Source organism: Dinoponera quadriceps, unplaced genomic scaffold (assembly GCF_001313825.1).
Source record: "Dinoponera quadriceps isolate SergipeBrazil2010 unplaced genomic scaffold, ASM131382v1 scaffold3676, whole genome shotgun sequence".
NCBI classification, from domain to species: Eukaryota; Metazoa; Arthropoda; class Insecta; order Hymenoptera; family Formicidae; genus Dinoponera; species Dinoponera quadriceps.
In genome coordinates, this window is record NW_014559267.1 from 1,002,484 (window position 1) to 1,024,989 (window position 22,506).

The 22,506-nt window shown below is 42.5% G+C and overlaps 1 protein-coding gene across 1 annotated transcript in view; it reads right to left on the reverse strand.

Annotated features, from left to right (window-relative positions):
• LOC106750260 (tyrosine-protein phosphatase 99A) overlaps positions 1 to 22,506 on the reverse strand; it is a 280,019-nt gene that overhangs the window by 31,203 nt on the left and 226,310 nt on the right. The window contains exon 3 of the mRNA XM_014630465.1: positions 15,022 to 15,203. Within this exon, the coding sequence (XP_014485951.1) occupies positions 15,022 to 15,203 (182 nt within the window). The remainder of the gene's footprint in view (positions 1 to 15,021; positions 15,204 to 22,506) is intronic.

The window sequence follows — 22,506 nt, forward strand, 5'->3', positions numbered from 1 at the left end:
GTTCTATTTAGTATTGTTATTGTACCGAGGGCAAATTTAAATTCCTATTGATGTTTATGTAACTGTTATCTTTAGTCTCACAAATTCTTCTTCTTCATTTGTATTGAATATCCAAATCCATTCGGTCTTCAATAATAATAAAAGGAGAAAAAGAAATAAGGGAGAAATGTTATGAGAGAAAAGATTATTGCTTTATTTACCCGTCCGTTCTATTATTTATCCATATTAATTATTCAATATCCGTTTACTACACATATTCTATCTATAATTGAATAAGGTATGTAATTAATACATTGTTTATTAAAATTAAGAATAAAGGTGTTCCTTTGATGCTGCAAATGGGAAATTATTTCCGTTTTCTCTACATAAAGGCTTAAACGTAGAATTAAGTAGACTTAACATCGAGTATCCGAGTCGAAATTTTAATCTTATTTTGAGTCTAATTTAGTTTTATATTAAATCGTTAAAGGGCTTCTATTGCGCTCTTTTGATATTACGAACGGGGAAGTTATTGCCGTTTTCTCTTATTTGAAGACGTAACGTAGAATTTAAAATTTCGATTTGGGTACCCGAGTTTCCGCGTGTGGAAAAGAGAGCCCCGATACACATAAACTCGAGTACCCGAGTCGAAATTTTAAATTTTACATTACGTCTTCAAGATTCCCAAGGAAAGAAAACGGAAATACATTTCTATTTGTAATAATAAGTATTCCTTTAATGCTACAAATGCGAGTTGATACAGAGACCTGTAGAGTCTAAATTTCAGTTCCACATTAAGTCTTCAAGTAGAGAAAACGTCGATAACTTCCCCATTTGCAGCATCAAAGGAACACAACAGAAGACTTTTATGTAGACTTAATGTGGAACTAAATTAGACTTAAAATAGGATTAAAATTTCGATTCGGCTACAATGTCTATATTAAAAAAAAAAAAATTAAAAAAAAATACCTACATGTTATTTAAATTTAATTATATCTCGAAATTCTCCATTGATCCTTTTCAAGTCCGATGGAATTTGTAGGAGGATTTATGGTAGTAGCAAAATTTCAACCCGGGTCTCGTGAAGATTGTCAAAACAGGACGCGCGCGGACAATAGAGAGACCCATCGGTTCATGAATGAGAAGAAAAAAGCCGATTCTGAGGAACAACGCTCGGCTGTATGACATACAGTAAAAATAATATTTAAAGTTGCTACCGCGGGAAAAGCGGGCGGGCGGACGAGAGCGGCGGTCGGTCGGCCGCCGATGGAAATCGATAGTTGTGATTGCCTCGAATCGTCGAGCGCGGGTAAATACGTAACCGGACGAATACAGAGAAAAATTAAAACGTAATATTTAACCGGCAATCGTGGAAATAAATTTTCAAACTCTGGCGGGGATTCTCCTGGAAATTTCAAGTTTCCGCGTGTGGAAGAGAGAGATAGAGAGAGAGAGAGAGGTCCGACACACTCGTAAAATCCCGCGGACGCGCGCGTGTACACACAAACAACGCGCCACTGTGACGAGCGTGCGCGCGGGTGTTTTTTTTTTCCAGATATATCGGATACACATATTTTCATCGAAATCATTCAATCAATGTTAACCATGTGACTTTATACGCGCACGCGAATGTTTACCGGGCTCACGCATCGTTTATCGATCCCACCGCGGGATTGTTTTCCAACTTGGATATTTTTAATTCAGGTATCGAGCGTGAACTGCGTTTAAATTCGCGCATCGATATCCCAATCTACGCGCCGGGGGAAATGATATTTCTCCGCGTAATTACTCGAAAACTTAATCGACGACGCGGATCGGATTTTCACGTGCGCGAAAAGAAGGGAAGAGACGGGCGGAAAAATAGGGGGGAGAGAGAGAAACAAAGCGAAACAGGAGGAAAGAGAGAGAAAGAGAGAGAGGCGCACGTCGACGCGTTTTCGCCTCGGGATTAAATGCCGGTTTCCTTCGCGCGCACTTGCGACACGCATTTTAACTCCGCGAGGTTGAAGAGGTGAAAAGGGGGGGGGGGAGCCGAAGGAGGAGCGAAACGATTTTCGGAACGGTATAACGGTAACGCTGTTCAATCTCCGTGACGTCGGGACGGAGGCGCGGGGCCACCGCTAAAAAATGGCCCCGTAATAATTTTAGAGCCGGTGTAATTTGTTTCGGGTTGCCTTATCGCGGCGGTGCGGGCAACGGCAGGGGCGTGCTCGTTGTCCCAGTCAGGAGCTCGGGGGCCGGCTCGCTCGCCCGTTCGAAATAATTAGCATCCGCGTGTCACTTCTCTGAAACGGTGCCCGCCTCGTCGCGCGCTGTCGCGGACGCTATCGCGTCGGCACGTTAGCGTCGGCTGACTCGGCCGCGGGGAAATGAGAAATTGTCGCAGAAATAATACCGAGACATTTAATGCGCGTTGCACGTCAGTCGCCGCCGCCGCCGCCTCTCAGTTAACCCGAGCGTTGTGCGCGTTAATGCCGGCGGAAGCGTTAATTGCACGATCGCGCGTTAATTGCGCGAATATGACCGCGGGAGCGCGACGACGCGCGCTCTGAGAAAGAGGGTGGGGGGTGAGAGAGGGAGGAGGAGAGTGAGGGACGATCGCGCTCGCCGGTTGCGACGTCGGCCGATCGAGCAGTAATTACTTACTTAATCAATGCATAATTAGTTTCTATCTGCCGGCATTTTTGCCGATGTCCCGCCTTCCGTGTTATTTTCCCGGTTTTCATACGCGCGTTGCGTCGCGGTCCCCGTAATTTATTCATCGCTGGTGACTCGATAAAATAATTATCGCGCTATTATATGAAGAAAGTTGTCGCGACTCTAATAACGCTGGTCGACATAAATATTGCATCCTGGATCGGAGCCGTCAATTCCAGTTAATTTTATGGTGTCGGTCACAAATATAATAATTAGAATGGAAACTTGGCTCTAATTTCTTCGACGTAGTAAATAATAATCAAAAGGAAATTTCATATTTGAGGCTTTCGTGATGCAGCGAGGAGAGAATGTCTTCGAAATCGTCTCTTTTAAAACTATTAATATTCTAATTTCTTACTTTGAGATGGTGTTTATGGTAGTCCTGTAAATGTTTATGAACAGGACACATGTTTTAGGAAGATTTTCATTCTAGGAAAATAAGAGATTATTTCCATTCTTTCGTTGTAACATTTTTTATTTCGAAATTGTTGTGAAAAGTCACTTAATAATATAATATTTAAAAGGAATTTTAGTTTTTTTGGTAGTGTGAAATATAAAAATAAAGAATTATAGTAAAAATATGTTCTTCTGTTTTATTTTCATACTTCTCTCATACTATTGATTCATAAAGATGAAAAATAGCCTGTATTTCTTGAACTATAGTTAAATAATTTTTCCTCATTTTCTATTTTAACACGTAAAGATAAATAAAAAAAAAATTGAAATTCAGGAAGGATACAATTTATGTTACGAAATTTGCTGGCCCGTGTAATGGATTCATGATTCATGTTTAATAGAAGGAAGGACCGTTTCGTATTTTAACTGTATCTTTGCAACAATCTTTATATAAGGCTTATAAAATAAAAAGAAATCTCTCCACTCGCGTAACGCGCACAAAAGATGAAGCTGTGTTGGCCGTAACAATACGATCGATTAGTCATCACGCTACTCGGTTCTACTACAAAAGATTTATAATTTGTTACACGTAAGCCGACGAAGAGCGAGAGAGAAAGAGAGAGAGAGAGCAGATTGGGTATTAGTAAGGGCAAGAGGAAAGTGATAAGTCTTTTAGGCGGACTCCGCCTCCCACTTTCGCCAGAACAATTTAGCGTCGCGATAAATGTGGGCTGTACTTTTTACCGGTGCTAAATCTGCGTTAACTTATTATTACCACGTCGGCGTGTTTATGACGATAACGCCGGTTTTACGCTTCCGTGATATATTATCGAAGTACCAATTTCCACGTAAGCGCTCAGGAACGCTTAATCGTGACAAACCGTTCGTATAAACGTTGCTAACGTTGTTCGTAGAAATTACATAAAGCCGCGATAACGTCGCGTAAGAATGTTACACGGCACGACGTATGGACGTATTTACGTCATCCTAATCGAAATCAACGTCTCACTGCGTTTCTCCGCAATTGCTTCCTGATTATTGCCTGTATTTTTGCTAGAAATCGGCAAGTACGTTTTACTCTACGTTTTACACGCGAAACAGCTGATCACGAGTCACTCGATTCGTGACTCGGCATGAAAGATTATTAACATATAGAATGCATAGCTATTTTCTACCGTAAAGCCCACGAGTAAGTTACGTGTACTCAACGCACTTAATGTATTATTATAATTTATTAATTTATTTTCATAATGAGGCTACTTCGTCACTAATTGGAACATTCACCTTAATATTAATTTAGTGCTTTCATCTTGTGTACAGATGACATTTTATTATCTTCATTCAATATCTCTATAAACAGTTCGTGAAATGTTATTCCTATATTTGTTAAAACCGTCATATATGGGTAACGTGGCAGCTTACGGTCGGTATTATTGGTCGTTAATGAAACTTCTCTCCAATAAGATACTCAGATTTTAATTACGAGTTAGATGCGAATTTTTCAGGTGAATAGCGTTTGCGGATTTAGTACGTCAAACGTATCGTACGATTGAACCGAAAAGCAGAGATCTAACTCCGAATTGAAATTCGAGTATCTCACATAAGACGGGTTTCAAGTGACAACTATCGACACAGATCTAATCTAATTGTTAATTGGAAAAGTCGAGCAACGAGTCGTGAGCGCGCTCACGTGACGGAGGATCTTCGCAGCTGACGATCGCGAGAACGATCGCGCGAGAACGAGTCGTCGTTCATTAACCAACGGCGGGAACAAAGTATTGTCGTTATGTAATATCAGGACGGGGGAGATAAATGATTTCGGTCACCGGTATAGAGATTCCTCGGGTTCCGTCGAAACGTGACTCACGGAAAGGCGCCTTTATTGCATCCGAGTCCCTTCACTACTTTATCAGCCCCGTCGGAATCGAAAATAGTTCACACAGCAGGCAGAAGTCGCTCTCTTTCCCGGTTCTCGAGACGGCTCTCGCGAATGAACTTACCCGGGACCCATCGTCCGTGGATGCTGCGGCGGCAACAATGCCAGTCACTTTTTTTCACCCTCTCTCTCTCTCTCTCTCTCCCTTCCTCCCTATCTCCCCCTCTTCCCCCCTCTCATTCTCCCTCATTCTATCTATTCTTCCTTCCGCCCGAATTTGGCCGGGAGAGGCCGCGATCTCCATTTATCCTGCGTAGAAACCGTAGCCATAATAGCAGGTGCGCGATCCGTATCTAATCGACGAGCGTACAAATTTCACGGCTGAGCTACCAATCGGCGATTAGGCCTCGGGTATTTCATTCATCGTCGTTATTACACACGCTCGTTAATCGCCCCCTCCCCCTTTACTTACTTACCCCACACACGCAATTAACGGTGTATAATCACCGAGAGAGAGAGAGAGAGAGAGAGAGATCTTCCTCGAGGTTTGCGCGATCGATTAACGATGTGTCGTCGACTGTGCGATTGACGTCGTAATCTCGGTAAAATTGGAAGTTCGGCGAAGCAATTAGCGACGACAGTTTTACACAAGCGAGGGAAATCATCGCGCGCGTAGGGATCATCGCCTCGCGCGTTTACAAATTTTCACGCGCGTCCAGCCTCTCTCGGTCGTCGCGAATTCCGACGCGGAGTTCTCCACGGACGGACGCGACGCGCTTTTTCATCGTCGGCGCCGGAGAGAGCGCGCACGAAAAAAGGACCCTTTTTCCTCCGCCGAGCTCCTGCGATTTTCGGAGATCGGTTTCGGCGAGCCCGAGTGAACTTACGCGGGGAACTCGACGCAGTCGCCGACGGGTGTCCCGATGGCTAATTGGTAGCTCGGTTGCGCTGTATATTTATGGCGAGCGGGGCGAACGAGGTACCGGAAATGGACGTACGAGGACCGCCACGGTGTACGTATTGGACCCGGCGAGCGGGCGAGTAAAGCGGTAGGAGAAGTTTCGTCTGCCCTATTGATCCGGGTGCACGACGGGGGGGGGGGGTTTCATTTGAGCCATCNAATTCTCTCCCGTGCCGTTGGGTGCGCGCACCGGCCTACCGCACCGATACCCACGAATTAGAATCACGAATTAGAATCCGGCGGCATAAACCGATGCGCGCGGGGTTCCTGCGCCCGTGATCGTCGAGCCCGTCGACAACCTACCTACCTACCTACCTACCAACCTACCGGACGAGCGAGCGAGCGAGCGAGCGGGCGAGCGAGTAAACGAATGACAACGCGAGCAAGCGAGCGAGCCGCTGCGAAACGCGCGCGCAACGTGACCTGTCTACGCGTCCTGTCAATATTGACGCATTACTCGCCACTCGTCGATCGTCGATGTCGATGTGGGCATATCGACTGCATTCCGTCTCGTACGCCGCCACGGCAAACTGAAACGAATCGCGCGCCGTGCAGCATCGTGCCGCAGCAGGGACATCAAGGTATCGTTTTTCGAAGAGAGAGAGAGAGAGAGAGCATCGACAGCGCGGTGGCGATCCCCGTTAGAATCTAAAACGAGCGGCCGTGTCGCTCGTGATTAAAAATGGATCCCGCGAAACGGGGTAAGTGGTCGCAGGATGAACGCGCGAAAGGAGAGAAAGGGAGAAAGGGAAAGAGAGAGAGAGAGGTAAAGAGAGTGATTCGGTATTTTCAGAAGAAATTTATTTTCGAGAGGTCACTTTGCGCGCGCGCTCTGTCTGTCTCTCTCTCTCTCGAAAGCGTTGGGAATAACCGGCAGTAGCCGGCGCGCGCAAACGAAACCAATTTGCGCGCTCTGTTTCCTCGGCGAGACGTTTCCTCTTTTTCCCGTAGTTATTACTACATATTCGTCTCTCGCGAGGAATCATAAGTGACGTAAGAAGTGCGACGGGGCTAACGCTATAACGTCGTGGAAATCTCGCGCGATCCTTCGCCGCGTGTCCGTTCCGACGTCGCCGCCTCGATTTCGAACGCATACGAGATACAACAGCGCGAAAAACGCGCAAGTATATATGTATATATATATATATATATATATATATATATATATATATATAGCATTTTGTCCGTGAACCGACCGTGGCTGGCGTCGCATCAAAGAACGCGCGTCGTTTTTCGACCTCGTATGAAAAAACCTTTTAATAGACGCGGAGATTCGTACACTGATTCGTATACGTCTGTGTGTTGCATCGCGCTTTCTATCTCTCTTTCCCTCTCTCTCTCTCGATACCGTCGCGTAGAAATTAGATTTCAGCCGCGTTAGAATAATGTATTGGCCGCATATAGAAAATTTCTTCGGGGTCTAATTGGGATCCAGTCTGATTTTCCAAAATAATTGTGGATTCTGATTGGAAAATCTGTGTGTAGATTTCTCGGTTAGAAGTGTAACGCTTCAAATATAAGTGGAGGAACGTAGAAATAGATCCTATTTGGCTACCCCCAATGTTTTCCTAAAGATTTTTCCGATTTCCATTTTACACTGCGATGGAGTAAAATATACGAGACACTTTAAACATTTACATTACTTTACAAATACACGCACGCTGCGCGCCCACGCTATTAAATATAATATACATTGTTTTATTCGAGACATTTATTATTCATCTCGAAAAGAGGTTAGGCAAAATAATTGAAATAGTTTGAATATATACGTTTTTTAAGTATTTATACTTGTAAAATGTACGTAAATTTCAAAGCTCTTCAGATATTTTATTCAACATAAATATAAAATAGAAATCTAAAAAACAGAAAACTTTGGGTAAATCTTGGACGGAGAAAATGGAATCAGATAAGATATTTTTTTTAGAATTGTACTTTTACAACATTACAATTCTAATACGAATCTTCATGGATTTCCCAATCAGAATCCATTATCTTGTTGGGGGAGGAGGGGGAGGGGGAAATCGGTGTAGATTTCAAATAGATCTTAGAAAACTTTCTTTGTGGGTCGCAAAGGAATTTTCTCAAAGTTTCCCGTATACAACATATATTCCGATTAAAATATCCAAAATGTTTGTTCCCAAGATAGGTTATCCTATTACGATATCAATTCAGAAACCCATTCCCAAACGGCACAACGTCTAAAATCGGGCCATAAAACGTTTTTAAAACGTCATGAACAGTTTTTAAGACGTTTTAAAAACGTTTTATGACACGATTTTAGACGTTGTGCTGTCTGAGAATGGGAGGCGGAATGGCGTTTTAAAAACATCTTTAAGACCTCTTAAAGACGTCTGATAACCCGATGTTGGTCTGTCTGGGATTCTTATCACAAACATGGCATGAAATCTCTTTTACGCGATACTAATTGACTCTGCGCTATTGCGTGTGAATGTTATCGCCAAAGTTGAGTGACAGTTTGACTGAATATCAGATTAAAAGTTTAATAAAACGGTGTCATATTTTTAATGTTGTTATACTTAATAGCACGCATAGCGTGTGTATATGTATAAAGCATAAGTACTTAAAGTATTTATGCTTTATATGTATATATACATACACATGCTATGTCCGCTATTAAAGTAGATTTTCGTATATTCAGTTTAATTTTAGCGTAAACTACAAGGGAGAGGATCTTTGAGAGAACGTTGAGGATGATCAAAAAGGATCTGTTCAGGTTTCCCACTTAGAATCGTATGTTTGAGACATTACAATTCTAAGCAGAGAACCTGCGTAAACTTTCTGATCAGAATTCATAATTATTATAAGATAAATCGGGGTGGATCCCAATTATATCCCCCAAAAATTGCTTCCACGGGAAAATATCCCACATAGAAAATTTTTCGGGATCTAATGAGATCCAGTTCCCATTTCTCAAAATAATTATGCATTCCAGTTGGGAAATCTGCGCAGGTTCTGGTTGAAAATGTAACGTTTCAAACGTACGATTCTATTTTGTGAGGAACATAAACAGATCTCACTTCGGCCACCCCAACGTTTTTCCAAAGATATTTTCCGGTCTCTATTCTGCACTACGATGAAACTACGATGAAAATACACGAAACCTTTTAAAGATTTACAAACATACATACACAAATTTACTACGCGCGCGCTATTAAGCATACATTATATTATAATTAGGCATACATTATAAATCCATTGAGTGAAACTCTTCTCACACGTTTTTTGTCGTTTTATGCCGTTTAAATTATTTAATCGTATTGAATTATAAATTAATATGTCCAATCATATTAAAGATGTGATTTAAAATGATAAGAAATGCATAAGGGAAGGCTGAGCTAAAATAACATAATTGGATTTGCAGTGCAGTAATATTAAAAATACAATTCCGTTTATGAAATTAAACCACTCTGTGATATTCGGTCGAACTGTCACTCGACTCTGGCAACGACAGTTACGTGAGTGACATGAAGCGAGTCGCAGCGCACAGAGAATCAACATCGCGGGAAAGAGACTTTATCCTTTGTTTGAGAATAGAAACTCCCTATTGGTAGAGGAGAAGGTAGTATGATAGCCATTGTAGATATAATAAGATAGGTGGCCTTACTTAATATCTCCACTATTCGGTGGCGAATTTCAATGATTATTTGTGGAATTATTTGTTTAGCAGCCCGCCGCTATACAGTGGCGCTAATATGTCAATACACAAAAGCTGGCATTTGTTATAACTTTATTTGTTATAACTTAAATTTAACTTACGAGCATTTCGAAATGTGCGTTTTTAAACAAAACCAACTTTTTAGATCTATCTTAGTAAGGGGGAAGGGAACACATTACCACTCCTGTTCCTCTTCGATTCATTCAGCAGTGTCGCCGTATTTTTATAAATAACATCCCAAGTAATAAATATTTCACAGATTCGAATCCAGAATCGATTGAACAACATTTTGAAGAATGCAATCCTTAAATTTTCAATTTAAAATATTGATTATTTACAAAGTTATTCTACATAATGTAAAGCAAAGGTCATAACAACCATCTTCTCCTCTATTGCAGCGGGATGAGCTATTTCTTGACAATTCTGCGTAACTTCAATAGGAATCTTTGCTGTATTTGGGAAAGATTATGGGAAATTTCTATGCGGGCAAGCCGGTGATTGGCGAGAGGTTTCCATTGTTTCGATGGCTTCGCATCCGCACGAGAGAAAGAGAGAGAGAGAGAGAGAAGCGAAACGTCCATCCGTTGAACGTGAAATTATCTGGATTTTATCGCGGACGTTACGCCTCGAAATGCTAATTCTGCCGTTGGCTCGCGAATGATATTGCGACTGGAGAATTGCAAAAATGACGACCGTGCGCGCGCGTGCTCGCTCGCTCGCTCGCGGAACGCAGGTGTAATCGCGCGTATTGAACGCGATCCACGCGGCGCGGCGATATTACGGCCGAATTTTTCTCCCAGCTGGCCCCGCCAGCGGCCGGTGACGTTCGGTACTATTTAAATTAATTATTGACACTGGTGCGCGCGTTTCCGCATGATGCACGCGCAATGCGGGCGCGTCTCGATAACCGGATAATTATTCCCGTCTCACGATAGACCGGCAAAACGCGGCCGTCACGCGGCACAGCGCGTATATTTATATTTAACAGCGCAGTCGGGCACCGCACATCGTGCCCGTGTTCCGAATAACCAGGACGACAATATCGTAGCCCAAATTTTCGCCGTACGTTCCCGAAATGAGAACGATACGCTAAGCGAGTAGAATGGATCCGTGTAAGGAATCGTATATATTCGAAACTAAGTACTGGTGACTGGCGAGATAACAATTTAGGTACTGAAATATGGATTGGATTTCACGTTAGGATCACCAATGTCTTAAATAGGAGAGCGGAAGATATCGCTAATGTGAAGGCTTAAATAGCTGAGTGGTAAAAACGGAAGCTGCCTGGCAAGAGAAGATGTCCCGGGTTGGATTCCAGCCGATTTTGCTTCGATGTGCTTTCATTTTATATGACATTAAAAATGGACATTTGCGAGTGTGAACAAGTATCCCTGGCTATATTTTGACTCTTCTTTTCATTGTGGTTGTGATATTAACAATTGTACAGAGTAATAATAACCATTATTAGGAATCGGTACTGTTCCAGTACTGTGAATCGATCATTTTTGATATTTTTGCAGTATTGGGAATTGATACGGTCACAGTACTTTCTTTCGAATCTTGACTTATTCGGCTCATTCCAGTATTTCACCAATATTAAATCGGTATTGGCATCTAGTACTGTTTACTAGAAATCGAAACTGAGCCTATATTACGCCAGTAAATAGAAGATAAGAGAATAAGATGACGACCTTAAAGATGTCGATTTTCCCTCATTTCCGGAGTGATGTAGAAATAATGATCAATTTTTTTCTAAGTAGTTAAAGCCTCACCTATCATCTACATGAACTGGAAATAAATTAGAATTCTGTTTCATTTAAACGTTTTGAAAACGTGTCAATTTCGTCATCTCCCTAATACGTGAATAAGATGATGATCAGAAATAAATTTTTCTATATATTTATAAAATAATTACATACAGCAGTTTTGTAGAATTATTGTGTAATTATTTATAAAGATTTAATACTGCAAAATTTTGTATAGGTGCATCTAAACTACATTTCATATCATATTACTTATACTATCGTTGACAAATTGAAGTTAAACTGTACAACATAATATTTATTACCATTTAAAAGCCTCTAATGAGTTAGGCACCGACTCGTTGTTCGTTATTCAGCTCAGACAAATTAGGAAATCGTCATTTTATTCACTTCGCCATCCTTTCCCCTGATCCCTGCTTAATAAACGAGTTTCATCGAGTTATTACAAAGAACACAATCGGGACGATACAGGTGATTTTATAAAATCTTCGATCTCGGCCATATTTAGCGCCGTTATCGTACCGATTCTGCCAATTAGCTTGATAAAGATTGACGGGTCTACTCGACGAACGATCGAAGAACCGGCGAGTGCGAAATGTTAAAAATTGACGATACCGCCGACTGTTCGCGGCGGGAGGGAGCAGAGCGGAGAGGGAACGAAGTCGCGGCACAGTCGGAGGATCCAGTTCACTCGATTCCACCGGCCGGCCGCACCCCATTAAAAATGAACTGGGATTCCACAGGCGATAGTTACATTCCACGAGCCACCTAATTCCCGTTAGACCGCGAGTCGGCCGCCCTTCGCGCGCGCTGCCAGCGCGGTAATTGGGCCTGCGATCGGGACGCGCGGGAATCCGGGTCGGGTCGAAAAGGGCAGCGGGAGCGCGTGTCGGGCGTGGAGGAGATTGTCCTCGGTTCCGCGCAAACTTTGTCGTCCGTGAGTACATATATATATATATATATACATATATATATATGTATATATAGGTATATACACACAGCCGTTGCTAGCCATCCCCTCGGCGTGCGCTCACGGAATTTATAGGGCTCGTCTCGCGCGCGCTCAACCTATTTTATAACGTGCGCGCGCGCGCGCGCGAGAGAACGACGTCGACAACAACGACGACAACAAGGAGGAGGACGACGTGGACGAGAACGACGGAAATGCCGACGTTGTCGTCCGACGGAAAGGGCTACGGAGAAAAGAGAGGGTGTTGGAAAAGGAAAGAGAGAGAGAGAGAGAGAGAGGAAAGGAGAGAGCGAAATTAGGAGGCGAAGAAAAAGAATAGGCTCGACTTGAGCCTGCCTGCGTTCTCCCGGCTGCAATTAGCGCCTCTTTAGTTAGCCGCCCTGGACGGCTTCTTCTCATCTCCCTGGATGCCAAGAACTGGCCGTGTCGCCTCTTAACCGCCCCCTCTCTCGCAGCCTTCGCGTTCTCCTTCTTTCTCTTCGCAGCACTCGGGATTTTCGCTCCCCGCCGAAGTTCGTCACTTTCTTCCTCGCGGCATCAAACGCTTTGTAATCCCCTCCTGCCTCCTGTCCGCCCACCGTCGGCGCTAACGACCGGAGGGTGTCGACCGTTTAATTTAGCACGACGCCTCGATGTCATCGCGGTCGGAGAGGGACAAACTTCGTTTTGATAGCCGCGGGAGATGCAGTGGGTAGATGTAATTTGGACGATTGAATCGACTTGACACGCAGATGAGCGCGACAAGAGAGGATATCCTAAAGCCGATATTGGCTTCCGTTTGGAAACTTCGCTATTACAACCTGCTTTCGGAGGACTTCGTGGGGGAAAACGTCGCGCGACGCCTTTCATTTCGAGAAGCGAGCTCTGGAGATCTTCTAGAGATGGACGGTATAGTATCGATACACTTCAAATATTGATATTTTAATTATCGATTATATTTAGTATATTTTACTTTTGAAATGTAATCGCCATCATGAGCGGTCAATATAGTATCGAAGTTCGATATTTTGTATCGATATTTTGCCGCTCGATATTACCACGTATCAATACGCGACCTCTGAATATCGAACTTCGATACGCCTATGTTGACCGCACATGAAGCCGATTATTTTCTCGACTTGACTGTCCCTTGATGGCTCATCTGAAAGCTTTAGTAATTAAGTATCAGTCGTTAACTCTCAGACAGCAAGATTGGTCGAATCCGACCGGATCCGTATTCTAATGCCAACACATTTGTAAAGTGTTATATTTCAGGTATTTTACATATTTTGCGATATATTTTATTTACTTTTAAATATTTTCTAAGTTATTGTGAGAATAAAAGTGCTTAGTCGAAAAACTTGAAAATCTACAAGATGCTTCTTGCGGATGGATTCGACCCATATGAACTTTATTAATTTTTAAGTTAATTGCGACTTCAGTTCCTTCTGAAAGGCTATTTTCTAAAGCAGATAAACTAATGACCGAAAAGCGAAATAGATTGACGTGTGCTGACATAAATCAGTTATTCTTTTTACATTATTATTGTCAATCTCAACGGCTGGCATTTATAAATATTTGATTTTCATTCTGATTTTCATTCTTGATCTTCATTAGCGCCTTCACAAATTTGTCTCGTTAAAAATTTTCTTCTTCAGGTTGAGGTGCGACCTGAGATTAGTAGTTATAACGTAATTATAAATTATTATTACACGTCGTAATGTACAAAAAAATGTCATTTATTTTATAAGTAAAAAAATTTCATTTAAAATGTATATTTTTTATTCAGAAAATAATACCAGCATAATGATGTAAACATTATTATAAATACATGCCATTCGCATAATTAAATTTATATAACAGCATACTTTTAATCAGTGTTAGTATAGAAAATAACGCAGTGTTACTTCTAATGCCGTTGCCATTATAAGTTACTTTTTTCAGTAACGACTTGGTAACGACGTTACATTATTCAAAAGTAACTTTGCCAGCTCTCTACTTTTAATTTAATATTTTTATGTAATTCAAGTATCGATATTGATACCGGACGTTCGATATATTTCCTATATCGATATTTTCATCCCCGAGATACGTATCGGCACGATGTGTCGATACATTCGGGCTGTATCGTCCATCTCTCTGCGAGTTCCCCGCGTACGATACAATATCGTTGATACCTTCGGACAAAAATCCTCCCGGTAAATGAGTCTTGATGAATGAACGATATTTAATACCGAAAGCGCGGCTTGGACGAAAACGTATCGTGCTTTGTTCAACGTCCGTGCGTCCATATTAATAAATACCCGATGGAAAATCGGTATTTCAATTATCCAGTCGCCACAAACATTATATATCGTGTATCATTGAAACGATGAGGAATAATTTATTGTCGACATATTAAATTTTTACCGTGAGAAATTGGACCTGTGTGTGGTAGGAGAGAGGGGGAGAGAGAGAGAGAGAAGGAGAGAGGATGCATTAGTAGGTTCATATCTGTGCGTTTCACGTACCTTTCGATGTAAACGACAGACCCGCGCACGGTTATGTAATGTTACTCTCATCTGGTATCTCGGGCGCGGGATGGCCGTAACAATTCGTCGAATACGGTCACAGGCGGTGAGTGGTTGACCCGGTAAAAGCGCACGCGGTCGGTATCGCTCCCCGGCCGTCCGATAAAAGCGGCCGTGGGAGAGAGAGAGATTAAAATCGCGGAGAGAGACTTACTTGCGCGCAGAGTCACCATATAGTAGGACGCTTGACTGGGCTTGCTGCGACCCAGGGCATTTATCGCCGCCACTCGGAAGCTGTAGACCGTAAATGGCCTCAGGTTGTCGACGGTGTAGAACGTGTCGTTGTGCGGCGTTATGATCTCCTTCGTCGCGTTCCACGGCCCGTCTTCGTCGATGCTGGAAGTAACAAATGCGCCTGTTACGATTTGCAATTCAATTACGCGACTAGCGGTCGCATGCGATACCGCTGTTACGCGACGATTCTTTCGTCTCGCGTTGCGGGCCGCGCTCGCGGCCAGCTCGCTCGGGACATGCGGTAAAATGTACACAGGGTGACCCGGTAATCGTGGTGCGACCGGGAAGAGAATGATTCCTCTTGGAAAAATGAATGAAAAATGTCAGGGATTTTCGTACGGAGGTTTCGTCCCCGAGTCGAAATTTCAGTTGCGTGTTAAGTCTGTGTTTGGTTCTATATTACGTATTAAGTCTTAAGTATTAAGTTTTCAGAGGTCTTCTATTGTATTCCGTTTTATGTTGTAAGTGAAAAATTATTTCCCTTTTCTCCACTTGAAGACTTAATGTAGGAATTTAGATCCCCCCTCCGGAGGTTTAAATTCTTTTTAGTATCAAAGGAGCATTATTAGCGCTCCTTTGATGCTACAGATGGGAAGTTATTTCCGTCTTCTCCATTTGAAGACTTAATATGGAACCAAGCGGACTTAAACGTAGAACTGAAATTTTGACTCGGATTACGTGTGCATTTACGTGGAAAAAAAGAATTAGCTCCCACAACTAAAAACTAGCTCCGTATGAAATTTAATTACCAGACCTAGTTTTTTGTTATAGAAACCAATTCTTCTTTTCTGTGTACGACTATGGCCATAAAAATAAGCTGCCACAGCTAAAAACTAGATCTGGCGATTAAATTTCATTTACATTATATGGAGTTTTTAGCCGTGGGAGCTAATTCTTCTTTACTAAAACATCGTCGAGATGATCTCGGTCGTTTGTATACAATGTACTTTCTATATTCGCGATACGGTCGATTTTTTCGAAAACAATGCCACATATGAATCATTTTATCCTACACTTCCGATTTATTTCTTCAAACAGAAATCCCCTTCCCGGTTGTACCGCGGTTACTGGGCCACCCTGTATGTATACCCGTCGTGTACATTACAAATTCCCTATTCTCTGCTGAGATATAAATAATAAGTAAAAACAGTCGCTGAGAGAGAGGAAAGGGAGAGAGAGAGAGAGAGAGAGAGAAAGAGGGAGAGTCGCGGACACGCGACAGGCGATTTTCAATCCGGCGCGAATCCGCGCGCATGAAATACGGCGAGAAGCTGTTATTGTTGTACGACCGTTGCAAAATGTTTGTCGCGGCTGGCGTAATTCTCGGAGAATAATTAGCGGTCGAAGACACAGGCGCGCCGGAGGCGGGGAGGGGTGCGGCGGGAGATTTTATCGTCTTCGAATTGCATATCTGCGTTTTACTGTAATTAATATAGATTATTAATCGTTGCGCGATCTGTTACGGGAAAGTTTCCGCGCAGCTGCGGTTCGAATAATTGCCACAGTTTGCATTCGCACGATGGTCGATTCGTTCCACCGTGTATTGTGCGTTCTGCGTACACACACACACACACACACATACACGCGCGCGCAAACATAATATATTTGTCACGAACAGCGAATTGCGGTTATCTTCCGGTAACGTGCCACGACGTTAATTCTCCAAGTGTTTTCCCGGCTGCTCCTCCATTTTATTTTTCGTCAGCTGTCCGACACGGCGATAAAGTATCGTTTTCCCCGCTCCCCTACGTAAAGTATCCTTCGAATTCTGCGAAAATAACATACACCGCACTCGATGGCGGAGAACGGCTTCCTTTAGTCGACACAGGGAGACCTACATTTCGTCGCAATATCTCATTGCGATTCAGCGACGTTTTCGACATAGTCCTTCCTTGATCGGTTTGTCAATTTGTCACGGCTCTGCTCGCCGACCGTCACGGACGACAGAACTCGATATTTATGATAAAAATCGGATCAATTTTGCGTTTAATGCGCGACATGAATGCATACACACACACACACACGTACACGGTGGCGTGATCCAGTGCCGCGAATGATTACGATGGAGGTAAAAAAAATAGAAAATAAAAAATAAAAGTTGGAGAGAGCGAAAATAAAGAACAACGTTATACACGTCGTATTCTCTCTCTCTCTCTCTCTCTCTTTCGGCGTATCGGTGGGTGTACACGCTCGCCCGCCTCCTGCTGGCGCTATGTTCAACATCCTCTATTGGACGCAGCCAATTTACCGCCGACAAACCCCTATCGCCAATTTGCCACTGTGAGATAAGGGAATGATCCAGCAATTAAATACAAAAATGACCTGTCGCTCGCTTTTTATTTGCGCTCGAAAGCTCGACGCGGAAAAAAAGCAATCGACGACTTGTATCCAATTAACGTATTCGTGTCATTGCATTTCGCGGTAAATTCGTTCGATTTTTCGATGCGTTTCATCGGAAAATGCATCCCTCACCTCCCCCTTCGGCCGCTCGGTCCCGCTACTTGCGGCGACGCGTCGCGCGAAATCGCGGATATCGATCGGCGCGATGGAAACGACTTCGATTTTTCCCTTCATGCGCTCCTCCGAGCAATTCGATTAAACTCCTCGGCGGGAGAGAAAGAAAGAGGAACGCTCTTCCTTTCTCTCTCTCTCTCTCTCTCTCCTCTCGGAAAGAAGCGGCGCGCGCGCACGCTTAAAGCAAACAACGTGGAGACTTAATTTGGCCGGACAGTTGAGTGCGCGCGGCATATTAAATTTCTATCATGAAGAGAAACAACTTTCTCATTAGGATTCGTCGAGTAATTGATTGTTTCAGTTCTTCCGCCATGATTTCCCTATCGCAGCGAAAAGGTAGAAGCGCGAACCGCTTCTTTCGCAAAAGCGGAAGCGCGCTTCCGAGAAACTCGAGGCAATTAATTATTCGCTCGTCCGTGAATGAAAAACAATTCTGCGACGCCGATTTCTTTTGACTCTCACGAGCGTATACTTCTGATACGCGAAACTGCAACTGCGCAACCTTTCCCGTTGCCGTCGTCGATTAAGGCAGTCGGTCCGTGAATTTATTTGCTTAGAAATCCTTTCGGATTTTTTAACAGCGTAATTGAATCTACACAGATGAAAAGTTAAAGAAAGATTGACCATATCGAAGCAAAAATAATTAAAGTGAAAGTTAGCACTTACATTTACAGTCTGTCTAATAAGAAAGTGACCGGACAAGCTTCTGTTTGAAAACCGTTACATCGACAATTTTTTAATGAGGTAAAAGGATTCTTCCTCTAAGACGTATTATACAGAAAATCCTAGTCATTGCCTAACTCTCGCTAAAGAACGACGTATTTAATGAATCCTGGAGTGTAAGACCGAGGCGAGTCGGATCAATATAAGCTTTGAGACATTTATCGTTAATTTTTTGTTTTAAGTGAGTGCGGAGGGAGTACACGGAAGTAACTGGCACGATAAAACAGCTCGTTTGAAACAAAAAACTAACGACAACTGTCTGAAAGTTTATATTGATCCTCTCTGTAATCCAATTCGCCTCAGTCTACTATACGGAGAAATTTTAATGCCAAGATGGCCGAAATTTATCAGAAAGCACTAATACCATCTGCCAAAAAATGCCCAACTTTTGAATTTTTCCGAAAATTTCTCTTGAATTTTCTAACTATATTATTGACTTTATGCACGGGAAAAATAATTCCGTTAATGTAACTGAATTTTCATTGTCTGAGGACCAGACGAAAATCCGGTTGTAGAAACAGACAGATTCCTGTAGGAGATTTCTACTCAGTCAATTGTTTTCAGATGTCTCAACAGAGTTTTAATGCAGCTGAATGTTCACACGAATATTCTCAATCGCGATAGCAGAGATATCACTTCTTGTCGTCGAGTTTTCATTTCTTGTCATCGAGTTTTCATCTGATCTCTATTCCGTTGCAGGAAATGAGTTTGTTTTCTCTGTGTGAAGATGTTCCTTTGAGGGATGATTCTTCATGCTTTGATTCACATATTATATAAAGCCCATTATAAAAAGTTGACATGTAACGCTGTTAATACTGCTTTTATGAAGCTTGTCGCTAATCGGTATATAATCACAATATTTTAGGATTATTTTGAACTGATTTAGCGATAATTTTGCATAGATTTTCTTAGTAAGATTATCTAGTCTTTGTCGTAGGATTTTTTTACTTCTATTACAGTTTTTTTGTCAACGAAAAAAGGAGAAATGTTTGGTGAAAAAACGAACTTTTGACTTCGAATGTTAATAATTTTGTCAAAAAATAATATTTTAAAAATCGGCTACGATGAAAACTAGATAATTTTATTAAGAATATCTATGCAAAACTATACGGCTAAATCGGAGTCCAATATAATATGTAAATGAAAGTATAAAGAATCGTCTCTCAAAAGAACATCTTCATAAAGTCAATAACGTGGTCAACAGAAAAATTCAAACATTTAGCGTTTTCTTTCAAGCCGTTCAAGTATGTGTAGCCTTTTCTCTGTCAAATGTTCTCTGTTGCACTTCTCTATTTATATTTAAGATTAATTAAACAGAACATTATAGACTGACTACATAAAAAATACATTTGGAATATTTGAGCAGTACTAGTTGCAAATTGTAAAATATCGTTGAAACTGATATCGATGTAACAATTTATTGGAGAAAAAATTATTATTGATAAACTTTTAATATCATCCCACGATATATCGACATTTCAATATTATCCGTTTATCGTTGCATTCCTACTCTCGATATCACATTTTTAATTTCAGTAACTAAATTACTTTTACGGTTTTAATGAAAAGCGAGAAGAGGCTCGAAATATTATAAATTGGAAATATAAAAAAAAATTACGAGATCGTTGAGCATCTAGTTTTCCAGAAATTGATATGTAAAATACACAATTTCTGATAACGGTGAAGTATATGATAGGTAATCAGTAAAGATTTGGCAATATTGTACGCGCTATATTTCTCTTTGTGCCTGTTGATTATGCATTTTTTTAAAGATAGAATGGTTAAGTAATTTTAAAAATCTGGTTGATGCACAAAAACGCAAAAAGTGCAAAAAAATATGGAAAAATCCGTCGTTGCGATCATTTCTCTAAACATGCATTTTTTTATTCTCTTATTACAGCATCGAAGCTGCTTATCATAAATCATACTTATAGACATTTAGCACAAACTTGTCGAGTTTCTTCGTATTGTATCAACTATTGCCTTTCAAACGGTATCGTCAGAGACCAACTACCTTAAATTTCGAGAGACTCAGTGTAACTCGTGCTCGATATTTTTCCGGAACTTTTTCGGAACTTTTCGAGACGCGATGCGTAAATTATCGTGCGTGTGAATACTATACGGTTCTATTAATGCAAAATTCGCGAGTAATTCTGAAAATGTCCCTGTACAGAGTACGCTCCAGTTCGTCACGTCACTTTTTAACGACGGATTCTTCGATCGTTTTGAAGTCGATTTTCGACATCGACGGTGGCGTCATGTACTCGCGCTAATTCGTCGCGAAATAATTATTTATCCGCGAACCACGCGAGACACGGGGTATTCTTCTCGTGGAAAAAATCACTCCTAAATTAGCTTCGAAAAATCGAACGTTCGAACAGTGCAGCGGGAATACTGAGGCCGTATGTGCATAGGACGAGCGTAGATACTTTCAGAAGTGGGACGAGCTGTATGGATATTTTTCCAATTGTTATTTCGATGCGTGAGCCGTATATATTCCGGGGCCGGCATATTAATTCGAGAAAGATGCATACAATAACATTGGCCTGGATGGGAGCCCCATTGTCGGAGCGGATATAAAAGGTCGGCCTCTCTCGCGAGAGGATTGGGACATGGAACAATGGAAAAACTTTAGTTTTGCGAAACCTAAATCCATCTCCGACGGGAAAGAAAGAGCCTATCAAAACTTTCGGCCCGGTCTTTCATAATTCCGGGCCATTGTGTGCGTAGGCCGGTCTACAATCCCGATAAGTCCTCAACACTCGCCGAAACCTGTCCGGACGGTCGCATGCTTTTCGGTCGGACGCGTTGATATGCGTTTCCCGCATAATACCGAACTGTCGAATGAACGAACGGACGGACGAACGAACGAACCGGCGAACGAGCGAACGAATCCGGTCGCGACGGCCGGGGCGAATATCAAATTTTTGGCAATCTTTCGTACGGCTTATCCGACTCGGAATTCCGCTCACGCTCCGCAAATATTTAAGTTTCCGAGAAAAAAATACGAAGAAGCGTGGGAGGGAGGAAAAAAAGAAAACACGCACACGGAGGAGATTCCTCGAGCGACGATTCCCAGAGACAAAAGGCGCGCGTCTCGTTTTCGAGAAATTACTGTTTATTATCTTTTTAAGATTTATCGCATCGCCGGTCGCGCGAGATGAGTTGAGAACTTTGATAACAAAAGTTGATAATAAAGTTTTGAGAGTTCGGTGTATAAAAAAAGAGCGGGGCGGGGAGAGGAGAAGAAAAAAGGGACGAGGGGGAGAGGAGAAGGGAGATGTGGAAAAAGGAGAACGGAACTTCGTGAAAGCAACGCCGGGAAGATGGAAGCGTCTTACGGAGAGCCCGAGGGCCGACCGACCGACCGACCGACCGACCGACTCCATAATAATTGATTTCTCGCTCTCGAATACCTGAAGACTCGGCCCGGCCGTAATACGCTAAAAGAATTGATACCTCGATAAATCACAATTCCTAACCATTCCCGTTCCGCCTGTCCAGATTGTCGGAGATGTTCCTTCGTGATCCACCTGTCGCCGGAGAATATAGGAAACGGTTGCACCGGAGAATACCGCTTCCAGCCGGCATTGTGTCGTGTGTCACGTACTTTATAGGTCCGATTGCGATCGGTCGCATGACGCGTCTCTCCCTCCCTCCCTCCCTCTCTCTCTCTCTCTCTCTCTCTTTCCATCCTTAGATCTCCATCCCTCNATCCTTCGATCTCCATCCCTCTTCATATCTCTTTCTCTCTCTCTCTCTCTCTCTCTCTCACGAGCTGGCGCTCGAGCGCCCGTAATAAAGTATATTTCGTCGATCGACAAATGTAAGATGAATAATGCGCCTCAATTACAACGATCTGGCCGATTGCGTTACGGTAAATCTGCCGCAGCGCACGCCGCTTGTCATCGCTCGCGAGCATCAATTTTCTTGCTGTACCGGGAATAACCGAATCGAAAGTCGTATATGTGCGATCGATCGCGGGGTGAGGAGGCGGGAATATATAATCTCCCCCCGTTGCACAAAGCGCGTTATACGTGTGTGCATACACAGACCGGCGGTTCTGCTAGATTTGACAATCGAATTACGTTACACGCCACGTCGCGTACGGAATACCGCATCTCTCTCCGATATGTTACCAATTAACTATATTAGCGTGTCATCCCGT